Source organism: Ambystoma mexicanum, chromosome 1p (assembly GCF_040938575.1).
Source record: "Ambystoma mexicanum isolate Mex_15411 chromosome 1p, UKY_AmexF1_1, whole genome shotgun sequence".
In the NCBI taxonomy this organism is placed as follows: Eukaryota; Metazoa; Chordata; class Amphibia; order Caudata; family Ambystomatidae; genus Ambystoma; species Ambystoma mexicanum.
In genome coordinates this window covers 1,133,043,597-1,133,069,839 of record NC_090921.1, presented here as the reverse complement: position 1 = coordinate 1,133,069,839, position 26,243 = coordinate 1,133,043,597, and the positions used below count along the sequence as shown (strand labels likewise).

The window sequence follows — 26,243 nt, the reverse complement described above, 5'->3', positions numbered from 1 at the left end:
ATAACAAACACTAACAGAAATAACACAACCTTTTAGAGATTTTCAGGCGGGCACCTATATCATCTAAATTAAAGTAAAGTAGCTGCAGGACGGCAGCACATGTAAGATAAAAATGCCAGTGGTAATAGCAATGGTAATAAAGATGTTGGGGATATTTTTCACCACTGGTCTGATAACTGCCGCTGTCTGGCAGGCATGCTACACTTTTCGTGTGACTGCAACTTCCACTACTAACATTTCCCCTATCACGGCTGCAAGGAGAACTGTGTCAGGTGGTACAAGTAACATGGGACCCAAAGTAAAAAGAGGTAAACGTAGTGTTTCTATAGATGTACTTGGGGTGGACACATATTTTACAGAATCCGCACACGTCTCCAACAACATGTGGTATAAACACATGTTCAAAATTGGTAAGGACACGACAAAGGACAACTGCTATGTGTGCTCATAGATCCCATACGCCATGAGCGCCTCAAGAACATTTGTGGCTACTGAAGAACCAGCCGCAACAGCAGAATGCCTTTTATATTTAGCATTATTTATATCAGCATTATTTCAAACACAAGGGCAATTTCAAGGTAAACAGGCAACACAAAGATGGAAATCAAGGTCAACATACCCCTACAAAGACAACTTCATCAAGACACTACCAATGTATGACAATTTGTGGCAACTGACTGAAGGTCTCCAATACATAACCGACGGACCCAAAAAAGGAGACACAAAAGAGGTCACATTGAACTACTTGCAATGCAAATGGAATGCAAGAGAGGTTGGAGGTGAACCAGGGTGCTGGGAGAGAGCAATAATACTACTATATGGCTAAGTTTATACGAAGAATGGATGGGTGGATGGAGTAGTAGGAAGCAAGGTAGTGACATTGGCAAAATCATCAGTGATGACAGTACAAGAGGAAAATGACAAATGCTACAAGGAATGGACAAAGAGTGACGCACTGCTAACTTGGTTGGACAAGAAGAGGAACCAATGACTATAATACCCATTGCAGCACCTACACTATGTTACCAGCACGATGGTGAGGTTGATGTTGGAGTAAACGAAGGATGTAAAAGAACAATAAAGATTCCTGAGGGGGGAGTAGGAACAGCCGTACTGATGGACCACTATTGGGACTGCGGAACAAAAGCTTATAACAACGTACCACAATCATGGAGTGGGGTATGTACCATGGTACACGTCAACGTACCTTCCCTGGTAGTACCACAACAACACATCAACCTGGAGAATTTCTTTAAGATAGACGAAGGAAACAAACAGAAGAGAAGGTCCTTGAATGAAGCAGGAAGCGCTGCAAGGAGTGACATTGCTACAGAGAAAAAAGTACCCAGAGTAAAAAGACAAAGAGAACCACTGACTGGAAATTACCTGTGGGGAAGGTCGGAAACAGCAGTGAGTGAGATTCGACCAGCACACAGACTATTTAGCAGAGTTGCAATGTTCTTTTCCTCTGTCATACATCCAGGAGTGCAGGCATATGCAAATGCAAAATGGCTACAGATAACAAGATGGGAGCTAATGATGATGATGAACTCCAGCATTAACGGATTCAACGCGAGTAAAGAAGAACTGAGAGCAATAAGGATGGTGGCCCTACAGAACAGATATGTGCTAGACCATCTGACAGCAATGGAAGGAGGTGTTTGTGCAGAAATTGCAAGTTCCTGTTGCATGTTCATTCCTGCAAACAACAAGGACCATGGCACGTTATCCGCAGCAGTATTCCAGCTGGCCAAGATGCATGCCAAAAATGGAAGAGGAAGCAAAAGGGGGTGAAGAAGGATGGTAGCTGGTTATCATACATCTGGTCATGGATGCCATCATGGCTGTCGGATGGTCTCAAGGTTGTGGTGGGATGCATGATCCTTGGAATGGCTTCACTAATGGGGTTAAAGTTATGGATGGGAAGGTCGAAGCGCACTGCAGAGGAAATGATAGGCATACATGTGCTAATGCCCGCTGAAGACAACAAGCACGCAGATATAATAATAAAGGAACGCGAGAGGCTGCGGCAACATATTGGAAGCAGACTTGTGCCCGCCATCGATAAAAGTTGAGAATCCAAGAAACTCGAAGAGCTATGTTGGAAAATGAGTTTATTGCAAGCCCGGTGGCGGATGCGTCTACATGTACTGGTCCTTTGAACATCACGTGGACCAATAAGGACACTTGGCAGGACAAACAAAGGTATGGCGAGTAAGAGGAGATAAAAGAGTGGATAATTTTGTGGTCGACAAGTCAACCAGAGGGGGGACTGAAGAGGGAAAATGGGACGATCCCTTCCCCAGATCCCCGTCCAGACAATGGCCTATGACGTCACGACCTAAGCACCCACCGTGGGATGAGTTCAGCCCTCTGACTGCTGCCCCGGACATCAAGATCAACTGTGGCCACGCACTGCACACCCAGGTCAGCTACGCATTACCCAAGGCACGTGGTGGGACCTCAGGTGGAACTGAGACCGACCATATGGACCAACTTGATTAGACGTTACCCACCAGTATCGCCATTGTTAGAGATGACATGACAACATAGCTAACGGACAAGGACACACGTACCACCAAGCACCTGAATCAGACACACACCAACCCACATGAAGAACATGTTCAGTGCTATGACGTAGAGGACCACTCACATTCACACACATGCATCGTTGTTATTTTTCACATAGGCTAACTACTGCACCGCAGAAACGCAAGGTGCCAGAAGAGCTTGTGTATATGCTTGCACACGCTTTCGCTATTAAAAACCCTGAAGATATCACCCTGTAGATGGACTAATATATAAGGACCCAAGTCGCACCTCGCGACCCCCGTGTTATGGACTGTATGCCGCCACCCATAGACTAGGCCAAGATAGGCCACAGACCAGAGTCCCCAGGCCCGGAGCAGCTCAGACGGAGCTGCAAGGTGCTGATCATGTAAAACAAACCCTGACGGGAGCCCCACAGCCAAGGCCACGAAGTTGCAATCTATATGCCACGCTCCCAGGTTACACCTGCCACTGCTAAACACTCCTCAGAGCCGAAATACAAATCAAATCCCCATAATTCTGCTTCAGCCACAGTCTCCCAAGACGTGACCAGGCCGACCTGTTACAATGCCAAGCTCCAAGGCCCAGAGAATCTCTGGGGTCTCACGTCTGGGACTTGGACTGCAAGAACGAGGTTACAAGTTGGACAACGGCTGCGATGGGAATGGAGCACCCAATAGCCAGTAGTAAGACCTGTCCATTGTCTGTCACTGACACATAATCATACATTGTTGCCAATGTCAGGTACATTGCAAGCTGGGAACGCTGATGGTCCCAGGCTTGGGCGCTCGCGGATGTACCAATCAGAATGCGAGGGGCTAACCACTGACGACACTATAATTCAACCAATCACTAACTTTCTTCATGTAACACTTTCTATACATATTTAGGGACGACCCAAGCGTACCACCTGACTTCTTCTCCACCACCAATATTTTCCCCTATACTGATCCATACTGACCCTACCACTCAGGGAACCAACCCGGAGTAGCGTTAGGTTTGGGGGCTAATTATCCCTGGTGACGCACACAGCAGCATCATCCGATTAGAAAAAGGGCCTGCAAGCCCATCACCACTGAGATGTTCCTTGGGTACCTATGCTCCGAGAACCTGTCCCTGTCTGTTTTGTGTAATAAACAGCAGTAACTCTTTGCTCTTGTGTGTGCCTCATACTCCTTGGGACGTGGGAGGAGTTGGGGCCTCCCCAACACCAGAGGTCCGCGGACGGCCCTGCCGACCCCCAGGAAATCACCCTGACAATAACACTTCTGTGTATCCCGTGGGAAGAGAAAACACAGTTTGTAATGCAAGCGCTGCAAAGTGCACATTTTAAGCCCCAGAACTAAAATAGAGAGAAGTGAATATAATGGTGTGTTACAAGACCGCTGCGTGCTAACTGGCAACATGAGGGCCGGTGCTGGGGGCCACCCCTAAGTCTCGAGGCCTCTTTTATTTGAAAAGGTTGAAATGCCCGATGCCGTCCATGGTGAATGGATATGAATTTTTAGTGTGTGTATGTATGTATGTATATGTGGGCACGAGAGGTGCTTGGCAGGTGCAGAACTTGTTTATGGGCATCAAGAAGGCAAATATTAAATATTACATGGCTAGACTCAGACTGGGATTTTGGGGCAGCCAGTCTAGCCCTTTTGTACTGTGACATGACTTTATTCTGATCATCTTGATAAAGCAAGCATGGTATGTGTTATTAATTGGCTAGACTGGCATTTTTTACTGTTGTCAATGCAGTGAATTATAAAGACACACTGGGTGTTATAACTTTCAGAAGACTGGCTTGTCTTTAGAATTAAATTTTAAAGATACAGCACCAGTCTTATGCAAGTTATAACAGAGCATCAGCAAGGGACTCTTGTGGTGTTGTAGTTTAGCATTATCCCTCAGAGCCACCATTCACCCTTCCTCCACCACGCCACTTCCCTTCAGTTGTCATGCCCCACTTACATTTTCCGTAAAGTTACTACACTGAAAATAGCACGTTCACCAATTAAGCGTTTTTCTTCTCAAACTGCAAAATAATGTTCCATGACACAGTTCCGCCTTCTTATGTTGTCAGACAACGTTTTAGTTTTGACAGTAATATTTACGCCAAGAACCTCGAGATGTAAGTTTAGCAATGGGCGTAATTTTACGGGGGGACAGTGGTATTTGTCCCCCCCAACTTTCATGGCACACCATTTTGTCCCCATTCATTTGGCTGGGGCACCTTTTCTTCAGATGTCATGTCCCCCCCCCCCAATATTTTCAGCAAAAATTACTCCACTGGCAATATGAGCAAGGCTTGTACGGTTAGTAACTTTTAGTGTCTATGCCCTCCCCAGTTACGCCTTTGTGGGTGTGTACTTCTTTGTACACCACTTGATACACCTTCAAATGTACTAAACCCACCCATTCCAGGTGTGTGAATGCCTTGCCCCTATCCGTTTTGTTCGTGCAACTTGCACCATATGTTGATGCAAGCAGCGCTGGCAAGTGCAACTTAGATCATGTTGCACAGCCAGAGAGCAGCAACACCTTGTTTCAGTGCCTGGTCCGTGCTGGTGGATTCTGCAGGAATCCAGTGTTTATGCCTCCCACTAGGCTTCCATGGCGGGAGCATTAAGGTTACTTCGAACTGCAAAGCGTGCATCTTCCATGCAAACCCTGGCTCATCATGATGTGCATGCATGCATTGCACGGAGGGGGCGGTAGTGCACATGTTGGCCGTCCCCTCTGTGAAATTGCCTCTTTGGGGAAAATGAGCCGCACTGTGTCCTTACTTGCCCACAGCACCAATATGGCTGAGGGAATGCTATCTCCCCCTACCTTTAATAATCTACTCAGCTTCCCCCGGGGCCCATAACAACAGAAGGCGCAGCCTGCCCACTCTGCCTGCACACCCTCGCGGGGCTTCAACACAAGGCGATCTTCTATTCGAGTGCTGAATCCACACACCCTCTGATCGCTAGGAGGAAATCTGGTGTTTAATGTGCAAAACACATATTGAAAACAAAAGCATTCAAAAGAAATCTATAGAATTTGGAGATTGGCCTATGGTTCAGTGCGTGTTAGGGATACGATAACATTAAAAAGTAAATAACTGGTGCAGACAGTGCATTTTAAAAAGCTTGTCTGAAATGAGCAGCATAGGGTTTATATTAGACATGCTCAGCCTTTCTAAAAAAGAAATTGACGCGCCCCTCAAACGTTTCTGAAAAAAAGTTTGAGATGTTTCCGGAGTCTGAAAACCGTTGGAATTGACCTCCAATGGCCACCTGCAATACTCATATTCAGGAGACTTTGTGGCAGTTAGAGAGATTGGAGGTGATTTGTGGTGGCACTACTAAACTGTGAGGCACTTTGCATTGCCCAGGACATAAAAAGATAACAAACTTGCTGCAGATATTTGGGCGGTGACCATAAGCCACAGATTCAACCATGGCCAATGAGGACCTCATTTTTAATCTTCTGGAGTGTATTAAGTGTGAACCAGAATACCCTGAAAATAGAAATACGTCTTGTTGCTGTGCCAAAAAACTATTTCACTGGTTTGCTCTGCTTGTTGTTTGAGCCTGGCACAATATATGATGTGTTTAGTCAATTCAGTGGGGCTCACTGCAATACATTAACCTAGGTACCGACGACCTTCATTGATACGTGTGACAGCGTGAGGATTGCAGCCAGGGACGGTGTCAGGGCCTTTAAGGTTTTTCAGTTGAAATGAGCCCTGAGCCACAGAGACGACCAAGCTTCCCCCATGTTGGCAGTCTTACTACACACCAACATATTTCTTTAATTCATTACATTAAATGTGCACTTTGCCATTCGTATGTGACAAAGGGCCTCATTAGGACCCTGGCGGTAGCCATGCCCTTATTAAGGGCACGGCTGCCGCCGGTAATTATTTTTTCTGGGGCCCAGAAAAGGGCAATAACCGGGTGATGCCGACCTTGGCGGACACGGTTATTGACCTTTTCTGGGCTCCGGAAAAAAACATTCCCCATTCGAGCCCAATAGGGCTCAATGGGAATGGGGAGGATGCTAACAACGGGCCCGTTAATGACGGACCCGTTTTTAGCATCCTGGACTGCTAGCGGGACCTGCTAAGGATGCCTGGTCTGACCAGGTGTTCCTTAGCAGGTCCCGCAGCAGGCCTCGTAATGGGCAGCCCGTAATGAACGGTGCCGGTCCCGTACCAGCAACGTTCATTACGTGGCTGCCTGCCTCCTAATTAGGCCCAAAGACTTTTAATGCACGCTTTGCAGTGCACAGATTACAGGCAGCATTCTGTTGTTTCTATTAAGCACCCCGTGGTTGCCTTAGACTGTTTCCCGAAACTATACGCAAGGGGACCCCTAAACATGATATAAAAAATTGGCACCCACAAGCTCTGAAAATTCTGCAGTCGGCCCTGCTTGCAGCAGACCTTATAAACCACAAAGGTATCTTATTGAAGAGTAATAGGCAAATAGGATATTTTAATACATCTCAAATTATCGCAAAAGTTACCAGTTATTATGCTTCATATGTAACGTCACAACACCTGCTGCTTGAGCCAGAGTGAATTTCAGATGTCACTGAAGAACTTAATTAAAGCAGTGAAAAGCATCTCAAATTCCTTGCTTGCAGACTAATTTACTGCAGCCATTAATTGCAGACTAGTTTACTGCAGCCATTAATTGACAAGGAATTGTTTAAGATAGAATGTTTAATTTGTGCACTTATGGGAGTGTAACACATGTGAGCAAGAATCTATATGTTAGTACTGATTTTAAAGCAATACGTTAAAGGTTTTTTTGATACTTTATTAAACTGCTTGATCTAAATTCTGCAACACATTAATTCCAAACACATTCTATATGGATTATATGGATCAGCAAATGGAGGATGTCTTACAATATATTATACAAGCGAAGATGTATTTAAGGGAATGACAGTGTTTGACCATGTATATGGAATACAATACCCCCTTACCATACATAAAAAGGAAATTGCAAGTAACCTTGGAGTTCCATGACCTTATAAAGGAACTCGGCTATCAGACTTCTGTGTGACTCGCAATATCATTATAACATAAGGTAGGGGTTACTTTATCACATAGTGTGAGGAATTCGACAATCCCCATGGTGGGCATGTGCTCGCCTGGGCGTTTTTGAAATGTTTAAATAAATGGCATGATGGTAGACCAACCTCAGGAAAATGTGTGGGGCAAATACACATGCATTTTTCTACGCTCAGATCATAACAAAAGCATAGACCCTTGTACTCTGGCATGGACACAGCCTACAAGTACAGTCCACCCTGTCAAACTTAGTTTGAATATAACAGCAGTGGAGGGCACAATGTCATCCCAAGGAAGGGGAGGTAAAAACTCCCCCCTGCCAGGCACTAACTGACAATGTCTCCATAGAACAACCTTTCTCTTTTGTTTCGCCCTGGAGCTGGTGACAGTGATTAACATACCAAAAGAGGGTACTTCAAACAGGCCCTCAAGGGGCCTGGCTGCAGAGGATAACAAAGGTACATTGGTAAAAGGAAAGTTTCAAAATGACTGGGGCAAAGGCTGCATACATGTAGTGGGAATCCATACATGACATAACATGTATTTAATCCCAGTAAAATACAACAGTGAAATGCCAGCATGAAAAGTCCATAGTTAAAAAGCATTACAAATGAAAAGCAGGCTTCACAACTGTAGTTAGGCCTCAAAAATAAACAAATGGGACAGGAAATAAATACATTTCAACCAGCCTGGAAAAACGGCACAGTGCTTAAGCATTTATTTATTTATTTATTCATATATTTATAGCGCATATGATGGGCCTGTGGGCATAGTATCGCTAAACAAGACTAACACAAACATAAAAAAACACAATGTTATGAAACGAAATAACAGTATTCACACATGCAACAAAAAAAAAGGTAAACTGGAATATGACAGAATATAGGCCCTACGTCTGATAGTGGCCTTATACAGTATGATATAATATGATTGTTTATTTATATAGCGCCTATACACAATGTGTTTCAAAGCGCTTCAAGGCAAGGGAGGGAACAAGGGAAAATACAACCACATTCTTACAGGCCATGAACAGTAAGGATGTGAAATTAACTATCGTACTCGGCCTGACGACATTTCAGATAGTGCAAGAGCTAAGACATAGACAAGGAAGGGAGGGGAAGAGTGGGAAGGAAATGGAAACAGACAGTTGACTACCGTACGAGGCCTGACGACATTTCTGGTAGAGCTGGAGAAAAACAAAAGGTGAGGGAGAGGGGTGCAGAAAGGGAGGGGAGGAACAAAACAAGCGACTATCATACTAGGCCTGACGACATTTCAGATAGTGCTGGAGGTGTGGTGGGGAGGAAAAAACAGTAATGGGAGGGTGGAGGAAACAGACGAGGTTGCTATCATATTAGGTCCAGGGACAATTCTGATAGAGTAAGTGCATAGAAGAAAGTAAGGGGAGGAGATAGGAAAAGGGAGAAGGGAAAGGAGGAGAGAAAAGAGAGTAAGTAGTCCAAAAGAGTGGAGAAGCAAGAGTGGAGAGTGAATACAATTGCAGAAGTCATTAGTAACACATAATGTTACAAGCCAGGATACAAGACCAAGACGGGAACAGCATGATTCAGGGCCACCATGAGTACAAGATGCAAAGGAAGTCCAGCATGATAGTTGAGAAAGAACGACGTACCGTGAATGAATGAAGTCCATAAAAGTCAAATCCAGCATTGGCCACAAGACAGTGATGGTGAAGGAAGGCACCAGGTGGGTAGGGCTTGATAAGTGGTGAAAAAGAGCAGCAGGCAGGAAGGTACCAGGTGGGCGGGGCTTAGGCCAGGTGACCTAGATCCACTTGCACCTCCTCCCCATCTGCAAAGGAAAAGAAGCTGGAGGGTTCCTTAAGTAGGGAAACAGAGCGGTAAGCAGGAAGGCACCAGGTGGGCGTGGCTTGCTAAGTGGTGAAAAAGAGCGGGAAGCAGGAAGGCACTTGGTGGGTGGGGCTTGCTAAGTGGTGAAAAAGAGCGGCATGCAGGAAGGCACCAATTGGGCGGGGCTTGCTAAGTGGTGAAAAAGAGCGGCAGGCAGGAAGGCACCAGGTGAGTGGGGCTTAGGCCAGGTGACCTAGATCCACTTGCACCTGCTCCCCATCTGCAAAGGAAAAGAAGCTGGAGTGCTCCTTAAGTATTGAAACAGAGTGGCAAGCAGGAAGGCACCAGGTGGGCGTGGCTTGCTAAGTGGTGAAAAATAGCGGGAAGCAGGAAGGCACCAGGTGGGTGGGGCTTGATAAGTGGTGAAAAAGAGCGGGAAGCAGGAAGGCACCAGGTGGGTGGGACTTGCTAAGTGGTGAAAAAGAGGGGCAAGCAGGAAGGCACCAGGTGGGCATGGCTTGCTAAGTGGTGAAAAAGAGCGGCAGGCAGGAAGGCACCAGGTGGGCGGGGCTTGCTAAGTGGTGAAAAAGAGCGGGAAGCAGAAAGGCACCAGGTGGGCGGGGCTTGCTAAGTGGTGAAAAAGAGTGGCGGGCAGGAAGGCACCAGGTGGGCGGGGCTTAGGCCAGGAGACCTAGATCCACTTGCACCTGCTCCCCATCTGCAAAGGAAAAGAAGCCGGAGGGCTCCTTAAGAAGGGAAACAGAGCGGCAAGCAGGAAGGCACCAGGTGGGCATGGCTTGCTAAGTGGTGAAAAAGAGCAGCAAGCAGGAAGGCACCAGGTGGGCGGGGCTTGCTAAGTGGTGAAAAAGAGCAGCAGGCAGGAAGGTACCAGGTGGGTGGGGCTAAGGCCAGGTGACCTAGATCAACTTGCACCTGCTCCCCATCTGCAAAGGAAAAGAAGCTGGAGGGCTCCTTAAGTAGGGAAACAGAGCGGCCAGCAGGAAGGCACCAGGTCGGCGTGGCTTGCTAAGTGGTGAAAAAGAGCGGGAAGCAGGAAGGCACCAGGTGGGCGGGGCTTGCTAAGTGGTGAAAAAGAGTGGGAGGCAGGAAGGCACCAGGTGGGCGGGGCTTCACAATGATCTTCAGAGTTCACAGCAGAGTTCACAATGATCTTCAACTCTGATGGCACAACAATGAAATTGTTGCAGTTCGCTAAGAACAGCGGAATATTACTATGACCGCAGTCAACCAATAGGCAGTGTCTGTTCTCCTGTGAGCACCATTGATGGATCTTAATTCTCCATAGGACCTTAAAGTCAGTGGTTCTTATGACCCCAGGGCCAATCATTTGTCTAAGCCAGGCCATAACCTAAGTTCTAAGGGTTTTGTGGGATATTTCAACCTATGCCAAATGCCCCCTACTACACCCTGTTGCCAAGGGGGAAAGAAAACTGCTATAAATGAAGGAAATAACCCACGTGTGCGCCAAATCTGCAAAACTGTGCAGGGTTCATAAACCACAAAAGAGCTGCACACACAGGCAAAGTTGGTGTAAAAACAGGAGTCACCTGTCACCTGTCACAAGGCCACAGAAGGGCTAAAAATCCAAATATTTCATTAAATACAGATATCTAATCAATGGGAACCTTCAAAGTGCTGTTTTGGCGCTAAATTCTGTCATCTTTCCAGGGAATTTTTGGAAGGAAAAGTGTGCTAAAATCAAAGATTTTCCAAACAGTCAGAGGAATCCAGGCATCAATGCCTGACAGCTGCTTAAGGAAATTATCTGTCGAATTCAGTTTAAATGTGTTTTCTTTTTCCTGAAGAAGTGAAAAATCCACCTGTTTAAAGCATTTTTCTGTGAAAGGCTTAATTTCTTTAAAATGTCAAAATCCATTATAAACGTTGTTCCTTTATATCATTTAAATAAAAGATTGTAGGTGAATTTTACAGTATTCCAGTGGAAGTACATGTTTAATCCTGATTGGGCAGTGCATGGCCTGGGAAAGCTGACATCTCAGCTTGACACTCCCTTGAAAATAGGAAGTCTAATGGATCCCGCATAATGACAACAAGCAGCACAATGGGAACTCAGTAGACTTTCGTCTGGGGCTGAGCCAAGGACAATGACAAGCTGCCCAATTGATCTGTACAGGGGAGCTTCCATCCAGGAAGGGGACATACCTCCTTGATCAAAGGACTTGCTGCTGCCTGGGAAGGGGAGGTTACAAAGGAGAACTTTGATGTTAAATCCTTATTTGGGATTAAAGTTTAGAACTCTTTAACTGAACAACCTAAAGAGGCATAAATCTGAAAATTGGTAGACATTAACCTAATTTTAGGCTCTTGATTTGAAAACATTGATGAAACTAGTACCATTTAAGGAACCAAAGGTATGAAAAAAGTCTTATTATTCTCGCGCTCTGAAACACTTGTGTACGAGCGCGATAGAAATAAAATATCAATTAATCAATCATAGCAGAACAATTAATGTTGCAAACCCAAGATTGTATGTCCATGGTGCACTGATAAGCACCCAGAGATGTACCAAGTTAGAAATGATTCATTTAAATTGTTATGTTTAAAATTGGTAAAATTCTATAGAATGAGAAAGACGGCTCACACAAAGACGGGGATTGAATGTGAATATAGACAATCACATATGAAATGTGGGTGTCCAATCTTATTAGGGTACATGATGTTAGAAATGTACATGTGTACAAAAGTTATGTTTTGGTAAAAATCAATGTGGTATTTCCTAAATCCCATCGTAAAGATGACAGTTCTGTTCAGACTGCCAACCAAAACAAAGCATGTGCCTGCAGCCACTCACAGCTGCGGGGGTGTGTTTTTGAAATTCTGCCCACACCATGAATTGGGGGATGGCATTTGACAGTATAAATATAGGAGTTTCACTACACATAGAACACACTGCTTCCAGAACCCATCCAGATTTCAGCGCAGCACCTCGTTCCAAAACTCTTCATCTTGTAGCTGACTCCAGAATTCTTTGAAGATACAGATTTCTTTGCAGAATCCAGACTCTACTATTGCTGAACTATTGCTAGCTAGACCCAATATTTCAAAAACATCAAAAACTTAAAAGAATAATTCTGATTCAGCTTTTCTTGCCACCATTAAGGCTTGCCCGCTGAAACTTGCATCCTGTAATCTGCCGTGTCCAGTGACCAGAAGGGCCCTCCAAATCTAGTCCGAGGCGCAGTCCTAAATTGACCAGAACCGCGCCGCAGATCCAATCCCTCCAGAGTTGCCCTGCTGCCGGTAGACCTGATCCAATCCAATGACCAGAGCTGAAGGTCCAATTTGATTACAAAGGACTGTAAGTATTAACAGGAAGAACCGTGACCCATAGTCTATCTGCATTGTCTTATCCCAATCTCAACCCATCCCATCTTTAGATTCAGAACCATAGAAGTGTTAGACTTCTCTTGTGCTGATTTTTTTCTCATCTGTGTTACAAAACCATAACTCCCTAGTGATTTTGAATAACTCAAGTAAATCCCAGAAATCGAGTATCCACCATGGACTGGTTGCGCTGGCCACGTAGGTGTGAAGTTTCATGTGTGGCCTCCTCTTTTTCATAGTCCTTAATATAGTTTAAGAAAACCTATTTGTCATTTTTAAAATCGAATTTCTGTTTTCATTTTTGCGCCTTTTTTGCAAAACGCCTCTCACTATAACCTCTATAACTTCTTCAATTTTAAAGATAGAAAAGAAATGTCAACTCTCACTGATACCTAAGACCTTTAGCTACATCCACAACTAATAACCGCACAAAACAGTGTTTTTGACCCATTTTTCTCCAATATCGCATAGTAAAAGTTTGCCGCAAAGTTCAAAAGTTTACACGTGTCTTTGTCCCATTTCAAAGTGCTTCTTCATCCCTTTTTGATCTAAAGTGTGTACTGTTGTTTATATTATAGCTCATGTGTGTTAGGGCCTGTTTAGTGTAGCTTTCCTCAGAAATTCTATCCAATTAAGCATGTTTGCACCCTTTTGCATTACTTTACAAAGCAATTTTTACCTGTCAGTTTAAAAGTGTAATTTACCCAAAATGGTTTTCTCTCTTGTTTGGAAAGGGACGATTGCCTATAAACTCTAGACCTTGTCTTTCATTCCTGAATACCTGCTAGTTACTCACATTTGTGTAGGTTTGCTCGTTTGTACTTCAGTACTTTGCAGGGGGAAATAATAACCTAAATGCTATCTGTTCACAAACCAAAACTGTTCTTTTTTCTGTGCTTTCTATGCTGCATTATTATAAGTGAATTCAATTGCTTCACTTATATTCTGAATTGTATTGTCACCGTTAGGTGATTGCTGCTATATATATATATATTTATATATATATATATATATATATTGATAAGAAGGGCGGACTGACTGACAGTCCAAAAATAGCAGCAGCACTCAGGCAATGAAAGATGACACCAAGGCAAATCCCAGATGGGAAAATCTGCTGCATAACAGTCCTTTATTTTTCATATATCCATGGACAGGAGGGCAGCAGAAAATGCAAAGCAAATGACAACGCGTGTCATCCTTGCGGGCTTCGTCGTATAGATATCTTATATGCGATTTGAATATTAAATAAATAAATCTTTACCTTTACAAACTAGACTGATTCCTGGTTCAATGTGACCTGGGGGGTATTTTGAGACGGGTGTGATATGAGTACTATATCATTCAGAATATTGAACTTATAGACAAAAATAAATAAGGGTTTCATTGTGCATTACATGCTAGGCGAGACCTGGGTGTGTGCCTGATTGAAATCCCTTACAGCTTCCTTGGGTTAAAAACCTGCTTGTGTCAAAACATTCAAAATAATGAAATTGCTCTGGTCTAGGACAAATTATCTTAATGATTTTTCCAGAATAAAGGACATCTGTGTTTTGGCGATTCGAAGCTCTTACTGGGCATAGCTTTTATCTTCTTAAAATCACAATGAGCACCCAGTAACATAGTCCCGCAAAGGTCCTCATTTGCAGTGTGGAGACAAACTATATTTGATTTGGTTTACCCTTCAACTAATGCAATAGTTGCTGGAGCCATGAGATGAGGCTGCATCTAAAGGCTGAATGCTGCGTAGCTGGGATCACGTTTCTTAAGTGCTGTTGATGGGCCAACAAGAAGGATCTTGCTCTTCTCATCGTTCAGACAGAGTCCATGGGTTGCCATCCAAGCTTGGATTTTTGTGTATTCCATGCATAAAGTGTCAGAGTCATTAGGGTATTTTCCAGATAGGGGAGTTTGTATAGGCTATGCTGTGGGTGTCCAGGAGGTCGATGAATGGTTTGGTGAATATATTATAGAGGGTGGGAGGGATGCAAGAGCCTTGTGGGACTCCACACTTGATTGGGGCTGGTGGTCCGCTGGCATTTTAGGTGAAGACTCTCATTACTCTACCTTCTAAGAAGGAAGCGATCCAAGTTGTGGCTGCAGGTGAGAATAATGCTGAGTTTGTCAGGTGGTGGCAGAGGATTTTGTGATCGACTAGGTCGAAAGCAGCGGGGAGGTGTAAGAGGATTACCAGGGCAGGTTTCCCTTCATCCCTGATATCATAAATTTGTTTTTTAAGGTCTAAGAGTGTTGAATCAGGACTGTGACCTAAACGGAAGGCAGACTGTCAGACTCCTAGGATTTGGTTGGTTTCGAGGTGGCGTTGAATTTGGACATAGACTGCTCTGTCCATGATTTTTAATAAGAAGGTGACAGTGGTGATGAGACAAAGCACTAGAATATAGGACACTCGCCTTGCTTCTCTTATTGCCTAGCTGTGTAATTGCTAAAAGTTTTATGTAAACTGTAAGACAATAGAAATAAAAAAAATGTTTTAAAAAACAGTGTTTATTGGCCGGTAGTTGTTAGGCGGGTGGGGTCGAGCATGGGTTTTTTTTAGTAGGGGGAGAACCCAAGAATCCCTGAGGTAAGATGGTACAGTGCCTGTTTGGATGGAAGCATTTATGAAGGTAGTGAGGAAGGGTTGAGAGTTTCAGCACAGTCTTTGATGAGTGAGGCTGGGCAGACATCACTTTTACATCTTAAGGGCTTGATATTCTTTAAGATGTGAGAAGTTTCAAGTTCAGTGATTTTTGGGAAGCAGAAAAGAGGGATGCTAGAGCCCGAGGTCATTTGAGGGCTGAGGTTGGAAGTGGTTTGTAGTGAGAGCTTCAGGGAGAATGATTTCAGGAGGCTTTTTTGGTTTAGGGTATCAATTTTGGGTGTTGGCGCACCACATTTTGTGCTTTAGGAGGGTGGGTGATAAAATTCTAGTTATTTCAATATGGTGAATAGTTCGATGGTGTCAGATTCTGCGTTGGCAATTCTGGCATTGAAGGTGGTAGCTTTGGCATCTACAATGGCTTGTTTGGATTGTTTGGCTACTTCCATAAAGGCTAATTTTAGGACATCGGGGTGTTTTTTTTCACAGCTGTTTTGCCTTAAAGGATGAATAAAATATAGATATTCCAAATAAAAACATGGTCTCAAGGAACATTTAAGACTGCTGTTTTTCAAAATGGCAACAACTAAGATAAGCAGACCTGCCGTATTAGACAGAGGAAGGAGATGACTCAGAGTATAGCCTCAAATTCACAGCAATAGCATTGAGATAATACGAGCTAGTTAGTAGTTAGTTGCAAATTATAAGTGGTACACTGATCACTTCATTATAACTATCTCCTTATATTTCACACCTGGTCAGTACAAGGTTGAGTATGGCCCGTGCCAACCAATCTCAACCCGCTTTACCTCAGTCTACTGCTAGCCTATGAAATGAAAGGAAAGTGATGTAAGTGCCTAAATGGGTTGACCAGTAGATATGGGACCCCCCAATCCTGAGTATTCCACCTATAGGAAATATATGTATCCTAGGTGTGCAAACCAACAAAATATTGACATAGGTTTTGCAGCTTGCTTGTCATGATGACATCCTTAGTGATACGTTGTGTCTTTAAAAATAATTGACCAGCAATGGAGCAATAGGGAAAACGGAGTGAAGGCTTGCCTGTGGATGTTGTGCTTCCTTCCAGATTTTTTGGTATTTTGACTAAAGAGGTGGGATTACCTAGCACTTCACATAATTCTGTCATTTCTTTTATTGGCAATTGCCAGATAGTGCGCCGGGTTACTTTTTTGGACTCAGATTACACCTCATGCACATAAACAATTGTTGCCAGGGACCCCAGGATTGGTTCATTAAGGTAGGACGAGCCAATACCAATCACTGTGGCCTGCCTGCCTTAAAAGAGAGCTGGAGCCCCTTTTTAAGCAGATAATCTGAAGACTTCACAAGAAGAAAAAAAAACTCATCCTTGGCTGAAGGTACAGTCTGCCTTTCAGCTCCCACCAGTGAAGGAAGGTCAGGACATCCAAAAAGAGAAGCACAATCCCTCCCCTTAACTTCTCACAAAGAATAGAGGGTGAAAGACTCTCAGAGGACCCTCTAGCCACTCCAGAACTGGTTCCCAGCCAGCAGATAGTGTGCCCTACCAGACTGTGCAGCAAGTTTCCTGGATCGGAAATGCCAGAAGCTCTCTGACCCTGAAATCAAGGACAAGGCAGTTGCCTGCAACACATGCCTGAGTTTTTGGCCATCCGCCTTAAGGGACAACGTAAGCCCATTGAAGCTGCTGGGAGACATGCAACAGCAAACATCTACCGCCGTCCACCTTAAAGGACTTTTTAGAGCCAGTCGAGTTTCATGATCCACAAACGACTGCAACGCCTCAACCTGCTGGTGTCAAGAAACACGAGAAGTCTCAACAAGTGCTTCAGAACGGCTGATCATCACTGAGCTGATTCCTGACACCGAGTAGCTGTGAAGGTCAGCCATCAGCTGATCGTCCAGCTTCACTCTCCGAACTATCTTTCCGCCTAATACCCGCCACTGACTCTCATCTCAAACTCTGTCACAGAAGCCTGCGAAGCGCCCTGAAGCTTACTCGACCCTGTCGACCACCAAGAACATCTGCAGCAAAAGGTACATTGTGGTTCAGTCCCCCTAGTCCTTCCCAGAGGTTTGTAGAGACATTTCTAAGACCCTTTCTCCCTTTTTGATGAAGCCAAGAAGCCTTTAAAAAACTATTGTGGTTAATTACCATACCAACTAATATCCTGTCAGTATCCAGAGTGCATCACTTTTCTTTCTTAGAAACTGCCTGTTTTCTGCATTCCTTTAGAGTGTGGGTTGTATTTAGTAATGTTATTAGACTGTCTTTTGTGATAATAAAAAAAATACATATTTGTATACAACCTTTACTGGACACTCATTTCCTCATTGGGAATAATTGTATTTTTGATGTGTTGAAAATAACCAACCAAGGATCCACTACCTTTAGAGGAGATAAGCCTGCCATTCCGTCCACATTACCAAAATTGCACAAGGGGGTTTATATTTTGAATTGTATCCAATCTTTTTGCATCTATTCTGGTGTATTAGAGGTATGGGGCTGATTGAAGGTTTAAAAACGGATATGCACCCCTTGACCATTGGCACCCCGGAAATTGATTTGTCACACATATATAATGTTACTTGTTCTGAATGTTTACACTTTCAGTGTGTAATGCAAACATTATAGATCATTACTAAGGCACACAAAAAACACAAACCTTTGCCTATAACCATTCTTAAGTTATAACCCCAAACAACAAATGGGTCATCAGCATTACCCTGCCTGTTTAAGATCAAAACTGAAGAACGGTTATGAATAGAGATCTCTGTGGCCAGATTACAGTATGTGTTGGTACCGACCTGACCAACAATAAATTACTTTTTTGAACCAGCTTGGACCAAAGCAAGCAGAAAGACAGTGTCAGTGGTCTTTTCTGCTGTGCTGGTGCTAGCTCCCCTGCTGTGTCAAGCAGAAACCTTCTGTCATCTAGCTCTTGCTCTTGATTGCTATGGTCCTGCCAGAATTGTTACTTACCACATCAATAGGAAAATTCTAAAGATAAGCGGAAAACCCATGTGCACCACAGACATGGATGGCAGAATAGTTAAGCAGTCTGCCATTCACTATTCACTTCTGAAGTTTGGATTTCCTGGCTGAAACCCATTCACTTCTGATTGGGCATAACCTGACCAATCACAGAAGCGAGAGGGAGGCCACTGCATGTGGGCTTTTTGGTCAATCGTGAGGACGAAATGGTATGAGTGCATGGTACATTCTGCCCTCCTGATTGGTGGAAAAGTGTTCTTTTTGTGAAGTCCACGGCAGACATTTCACACAAGAAAGAGGGCTTTTGCTGCAGACTTTTCAAACGTCCTTGCTAAGGACATGCATGACACTCACTGTGACATCTAAACCTTTGCTACATTGACAAATAAACGCAGTTAGTTATATGGCAGAATTCCACTTCCGTTAAAAGGTAGGCCTTCTGTTTGGCAGTTTGTCTAAGCAAGAAAGCCTCATTCCTTCATGCACAAGTTTTTAGAAGCCCTGTGTTTTGACTGCAGTAGACTATCAGAAATAGCACATGTAAAGTTGCAGTTCGTCACTGCTTAAAGCAACTATTAACAGAGCACCTGCCTTGGAACTGACACTTGTTTACATTTTCAACTGTTGAGCCAACTCATTTTTTTCAAACCTCTTCAGAAGCACGAGTTTGACCTGGATGAACTTGCTGAAATGTAGGAGATTTGACCTCGAGAATTTGAGGTTCAGTCATGCGTAGTTTAGAGATATGGCTTTTGATGACAAACATTTACTTGTGACCCCTACATTGACAAGTGGAATGTTGTTGTAATATGAGTAATTGCTTACTTTGCAAATGGCATGGGGCAAAGGTGTTGTGGGCACACCAAGGGATTATAATATACAGATTTAGTGGGTTCCGTGCCGATCTGTTGGTGCCACACTTTCTCTTTGTTACTGCTTTTTCATTGTTGCCACCATTTACTCTCGCATACATCTGCTGGCCCCACACATTCATTGCTGTGTTTTGCAGGCTCCCCTTAGCTCCACTTGTCCTCTCCTACTTGCTCTACTGATTCTCCCTGTCTCCACTTTCATTCTTCCAACTGCCACTTATTTGTCCCTCTCGCATCTTTTTCACCAGCTCGAATTTTCCCTGTTGCCCATTTTCTACCACATTCACCTCTAATTCTCCCTCTCTCCAATAATCGTCTCTAATTCTGCTGCCACTCTTTTTCTAACTGCTGTCCATCTCATACTTCCAGTTTGAAATCTCAGACTTACTTTTGCCTTTCCCGTTCTCCATGTTGACCTTTACATTCTGCTTTGTGTCTCTTCCATTCTCCAGTTCTCTACCCCATTCTCTTTGTTTCCTACCCCATTCTGCATAGTTTCCATGCAGTACTCCAGATACCCCTTCCATACACCATGTGAACCTTCCAATTCTGTTTTGACTCCCAATTTTCTGTGGTCCCTGCCATTTGCCTTGTTTCCACTCCCCTGCTTGTTGTTTCTGCCCCCATTCATTGTGTTGCCTCTTGAATTCTTCATATAACTCCCTCATCCACCCTGAGCCTGTCCATGTCTCCATATGCCTCCATCCATTCTTACTGTTGACGGTGCTTTCCAAGAACTTTTCAACATGATACTCACATCTGTTGGCTCGTGCAAGTGTTCGAAGTCCACCGTCTCGTGCACGGTTTCGGAGTCCATCATCCAATTGTCTTCTGACCATTCTTGTCCCTGTAGTTAGAAACAAGAGGCTTATTGTCACTGATAAATCATTTTCTACACACACATTTTGTCCTAAACTTGTGGGACCTCCTTTTCACTCCACTGTTCACTTAGCTTATTCTATTGTGGGATGTATTAACCCACTTACGCTCTGCCCTGCGGCATCACTGTTTGCTGGTGGCACCAGAATCATCAAAATGGCCGCAAAACCCCTATGTGCGCCAAAACCTAAGGAAATTGCGCTGTATAAAGCGCAAACAGGTGGCTGCCAAATCTACCATGGATGTTGTCAGTGGTGGAACGGAGACCTCACTTCTGAAACATGTCATTGGGCTGCCCAACATGTAAAAATGGAGCACAGGTGAAAAGCAGTGCTTGCTGAAGGAAATCCAGAATCTTGTTTTTAAATCTTTTCTTGATTGCTGAAAAAACAGAATGTTGGTTCAAAACACCCACAAACATCCAATCTTCTTGTTGGGTGTCCCATTTTATTGAATTCAAGAAATCATTGGGAAATTGCAATATCCTGGAAAGCTGAATTGGTCACAAAAACATCCACAGCCAGTTTGCCTGCCTGTGAAATCTGTCAAAAACTGGGCACAGTACCAGCGGCTGCCTGAATGCTGTTTCAAAAGCCTGCATTAAAACTGTAAACTTGCACCATTAAGATCTAATGTCTAAAATCTAAGTGACTTGTTATGAAGAGTAACCTAGATTGTAACTATTTAAACTTCATGGTTTAGAGTCTGGAATCAGTGTTCTAGATGTTTGGTTTAAAATTGCAAGTTTATTTTCAACAAAGAAAAATGTAACAAAATGACATTTGAAGTAAACCTGACTACAGGCTGAAACCACAAACAACTTCTCCCGCAGAGACAGGCACCTCCCTTTTTCTCTCTAAGACCAGGAACTCAGATTCAGGTGTTGATTAAGAGGGGAGGAGCACTTGGGCTTCTCTGGGAAGGGCACAGTGGACTTCCTATCAGGCAAGGAGATGCTAATCAGGAAGGATCGTAAATGGCCTCTCCTTGAAGGAAGGGGGCGGGGAATGGCTTTTGAAGCTGCAAGAAGGAAAAGGAGGCGGGGTAGATAACTTTTGTTGATTCACAACAAACAGAAAGCAGATTTCTAAAAAGACTGATAATTTACTGTGGACAATTGTAAAAAATATATAAACCACGGACTTCTGAACCTAAACTTTTGCTGCACATTTTAAGAGGAGACAGAACTCTGTGCTATGTTCTGGGATTAACTGTAGAAACTGTGGTTTTATAGCAAATTTAATTATGTAAAAAGCATGAAACTTCACACACTTATATGCAATGCGCACAGTTGTACAAAATTTTGGATAAACTAGATATGGTGTTCTGGTCAAAAAGGGCAGAATTCTGTCAAAAGCCAACATAAGATTCTACAAGCGACCTGAGGATAAGTTGTTGGTTGGGCGGTTCAAGGAACAAAAAATGGATGCCCAATATGAGAAGGGTATGTTTTTTATGAAGCAAAAGTTTTGGAAACAAGGTGACAAAAGTGGGAACCTGTTGGCGAATAGGTTACAGGGTCTATCGGATGCTTCTTTTATCCAAAAACTGGTCGATGACAATGGTGTTCATATTAGTAAGAAGGATGAGATATGTAGTGGTTTTCGGACGTTTTATGAAACTTTGTATCGAGAAGACCAGTTTCCGAGCCAGGTAGACATGGACTCCTTTTTAGATAAAATTATTATGCCAAATTTGAGTGCGGACCAAGCTGTGATGATGGATAGCCCTATTGAGGAAGAGGAAGTGTCAGTGGCTATTGGTCAGCTCAATAAGGGTAAATCACCGGGGATAGATGGTCTTCCGGTAGAGTTTTACCAGACACTGAGTGGGGTTCTTGTACCGTTCCTGTGCAATCTATATAATGGTTTTATGCGGGATGGTTTGCTTTGTCCCACTATGAAGGAAGCTTGTGTAATTGTTATCCCGAAGCTGGGGAAAGATGGTAAGAGATGCGAGAATTATAGGCCGATCTCGCTCCTGAATGTGGATCTAAAAATTTTCAGCAGGATTCTGACTAACCGGCTGAATATGTGCATAGGCAAACTGATCAGTGGATCACAGGTTGGTTTCATGAGAGGGCGATACGGTTATGACCATATTAGGACGTTGATAGATTTGATGGGTCTACCAAAGACGAAGACCGGGAACACCTTGTTGTTATTTATGGATGCGGAAAAGGCTTTTGACAAGGTCAATTGGTCCTTCCTTTATCACACCCTTAGGAGGATGGGATTTGGGGACGCGTTTATTAGGACCATCAGGGCATTGAATTCTAATATTAGTGCGAAGGTGTGGGTCAATGGGGTTATGTCCTCCTCGTTCTTGTTATCTAGGGGAACTAGGCAGGGGTGTCCGTTGTCTCCATATCTGTTCAATCTGGCCTTGGAACCTCTCATCCTATACTTAAAACAAGAGCAGGGCCTTCGGGGGCTTAAATTTGGAGATAGGGAGATGAAAGTGCTATGCTACGCTGATGACATGACAGTTATATTGTCTAACCCGGCTGAGGGATGCGTACTACTTAAACAGATGTTTGATGAGGTGGGACGTTTATCGGGCCATAGGATCAATTGGGGGAAGACTGTAGCCTTTCCTTTGGATGTTAGTGTCCCGCGTGATGTCTTGGATTCTTGGGACTGTCGCTGGGAGGTGGGAACAATGAAATACTTGGGTATACATTTAGTTCGGGATTTGAAAAGGATGACTGCTTTCAACGTGTCAAGGATACTGGAGGTAATTAAAAGGGATATATTGAAATGGGGCCGACTGCAGTTGGGAATTTGGGCCAAGGTTAATGCCATTAAAATGGTACTTTTGCAGAAGGTTCTTTACATCATACAGTCCATCCCCTTGAAGTTCACGATAAAAGTTGTTGCTCCTGTTGATAAAGTCTTTCGGGATTTTCTTTGGGGAGAAGGCACGCGGCTAAAATTCCTAAATTTATTTTGAATGATCCAGTAAAAGATGGAGGATTTGGATTCCCGAATTTGATGAATTATTGCACAGGTTTTCTCTTGAAAAAATCGACCCCATATTTTTCTGAGGCTCATGAATATGTTCCCAATTGGTATATAATTGAGAGTTACCAGTTTTCGCCTTATGCGCTGAGAGACGTCTATTCAATGTCTAAATTGCCTGCCTCAGTACAGAAGCTTCCCACAATGGGTGCGACTAGGGAAGCGGTGCTGCGCTTTCTGGACTTTGGAGGTGGGAATGAAGGGTTGCACTATGATGCGTCTTTATGGCAAAATGCATGTTTGCAATTAGAGAATAGGCCCTTATGCTGGAAGAGTTGGATAGGTAAGGGCATACTTAGGGTCTGTGATGTGTGGCATAATGGTGACATGATCTCCTTTGAACAGCTGAGAACATCCTTTGGTCTTGGAGCTAGAGAAAGAAATCGTTATGAGGCCTTAAAGATGCTCTTGACTGAAAGGACAGGGATGTTAGATGGGGGCATGAATGAGAGACCTGCATTGTGTGAACTTCTTCGTTCTGCATCGTATGGAGTTTCGACTTATCTGAAGTTGATGCCGGCGGATGAGGTTGATGTGAGAGCATGGGATAAGCTTCGTCAGACCTGGGCGGATGATCTTGGGGCGGATATCTCGGTTCGGGAATGGACGTATTTGCTTCATGTAGGAGTGCAGGCAAAGATGGACTTGCAACTGCGTTATATTAGGCAAAGGGTCCTCTTTAGACTATATTGGACTCCGTCCAAGATGGCCAGATTGGGTCTTTCGGACACTGATTCATGTTGGGGTTGTGGATGTGGTGTGGGCTCTTTGATACATATGTTGTGGACGTGCCCGAGAGTTTCCGACTTCTGGACTGGGGAATTGGATAGACTGGACCTTGTATTGGAGGAGAAACTTCCTCGCTCCTTCCTTTCAATCATTTTGTTATCCAACAGAGGTAGAGGAGACAGAGCTAGGGACTGTACGGAATGGATTAATAAAGGGTTGATTTTGGCAATGAAACAAATCCTACGGGTCTGGAAGTCAAGGAAGAAACCGGGTGTGGATGGGTGGTTATCAGATATGCAGGTCTTGTCGAACTTTGATAAAGTTATGCTCCTTCGACAAGGTAGAGAAGGTTGTTATTCTCGACTTTGGGGACCCTTTAATGACCTATTTGGCTGAAGGTTGAGTTCCAAACCTGGGTGGATAATCCCTTACTTGGGTTGGGGATACTTTGATACTTCTGGTAATGGGGGGCTGTTTTGTTGTGTGTTTTTGTTTCTTGTTGTTTTGTCTTATTGGTTGAGTGTCAGGGATTTTTGTTCAAATTGTATATGGTTTTTTACAAATATTATTGATGTCCATGTATTCAGTATTATTTTGTTTATTTCTGAGGTTCTTTTAGACATTGCAATCTGAACACGATGCGATGTACTGGAGATTGTTTTTCTTTGTTGTTTGTTGTTAAAATTTTTAAATAAAGTGATTAAAAAAAAAAAGATTCTACAAAGACGGGGCTTGGAAGAGCCTTTGATCCACAAAATATGTGATCTAGATATGTTATTGTTATAAAGTCTGCAAAATTGTAAATATGTATTATATGAAAAGTAGATTTCATGTTCAAAAGCCAAGGGGAGGATTCCCTGACTTCAAAACCACATCATCATGGTGACACCCTGTTTTTTCCTCCAATCAAGGGAGAAAGGAGACTCTAGCCTATACCCAGCCAAGGGGGCACGCTTACGATAATCTAGCACACACACCCCTTAATCAAATGCATAAATAGAGAAAGCTGAAGACTTAGAGAGACACAGATTCACCCACCAACTGATTGCTAGCAGAGCACTTTGCAAGAGAACTTGACATCCTCCCTGCTCCAGGCTCCAGAAACTTGGCAAGCAGAAAGGCCTATTCTATAGATGAACCATCCTCAGCTTGGCCTTAAAATTCCAGAAACCAGAATTTACCCCAGACATCTAAGGGGAACCAAAAAACAACCTGGCTGTGCTGTACTGCTTTCCTGCTAAGAATTATTGCCAGAATCCAAAGACCCAACCCAGTAGAGCCGTGCTGTGACCAGATAGCTGTGAACCAGAGCCATTGCCGACCAGTCCAGTCTGGTGTGCCCATCAGACTGTCCCAGTCCGGTGTGCCTAGCAGAATTTCTGACCAAAACCCCTGATCTTGATGGACCAGAATTCCTTACGGTTCTGTTCAAACCTATATAGTGTGTATCCTTAGAATAGGACTGTCGCTAGCCTATGTACTGTCCATAGTCATCCCTATCCAAATCCATCCTATCTATATCCAGAACTGCATTGATAGAAATATTTTTGAACTGCCTGGACTCTCTATCTCATCCCTATTATCTCCTTCTGTACTAGTAGTGTTAAACCGATCTTTGCGCTGATATATTTCATCTGAAGAAGGCAAGCGTCTTGGCAGGCAAAAACCTGATCCAGAGGCGTCCTGGTCTGGTGGCTGTGCTGTCGTGTTGTATTTGCTTCTTCATAGTCCATCCCTAGTGTAAAGAAATCCTGCCTGTATTTTAAAAGTGCATCCTTGTTTTCCAATTTGCCTCTATCTGAAAAAAATGACCTCCACACAAACGTCCATAACTCCTTCAATTTTCATGCTAGAAACGTTTACCGCACACGGAAAAGTTTGCCGCAAATTTTCATTTTGGCAAAATATTACACGTGTAAAATAGCTTTTCATTACACCCGACCTCAAATTTCAGTTTGCACATTGCTTGTTGGTGTCAAATCATTGCTAGTATTTGTCTGCAACCCGATAAAGTGGCTCCCATTAGAATTTCAACAATTTCAGTCATTTAAACCATTTTTAGTGTTTTTACCCAATCCATTCAAAGAGAACTTTAAAAACCAGTTTGACAGTTTGCCAATCAACTCCTTTTCTCTCTTGTGTTTGCTGGGGGGAAATTGGGATTGACATTGTATTTGAATTATGCATTCCTGAAACCTGTTCTCTCTCCCCCTATCTCTTTACATTGCATATTGGGGGGGTTGGGGGGTGTGCAGGAGAAAGAGTAACCACATTGATATTTGATTTGAACCCACACCCACAAAAGTATTATTGCTGTGCTGCATTATTTTTGCTCATCATTACTCCCTTTGTTTAAAGAG

The 26,243-nt window shown here is 43.6% G+C and overlaps 1 protein-coding gene across 1 annotated transcript in view; it reads right to left on the bottom strand.

Moving 5' to 3' along the window:
• LOC138449712 (hepcidin-1-like) overlaps positions 1 to 26,243 on the bottom strand; it is a 112,321-nt gene that overhangs the window by 33,620 nt on the left and 52,458 nt on the right. Inside the window, exon 2 of the mRNA XM_069604790.1 lies at positions 20,013 to 20,102. Coding sequence (XP_069460891.1) covers positions 20,013 to 20,102 — 90 coding nt within the window. The remainder of the gene's footprint in view (positions 1 to 20,012; positions 20,103 to 26,243) is intronic.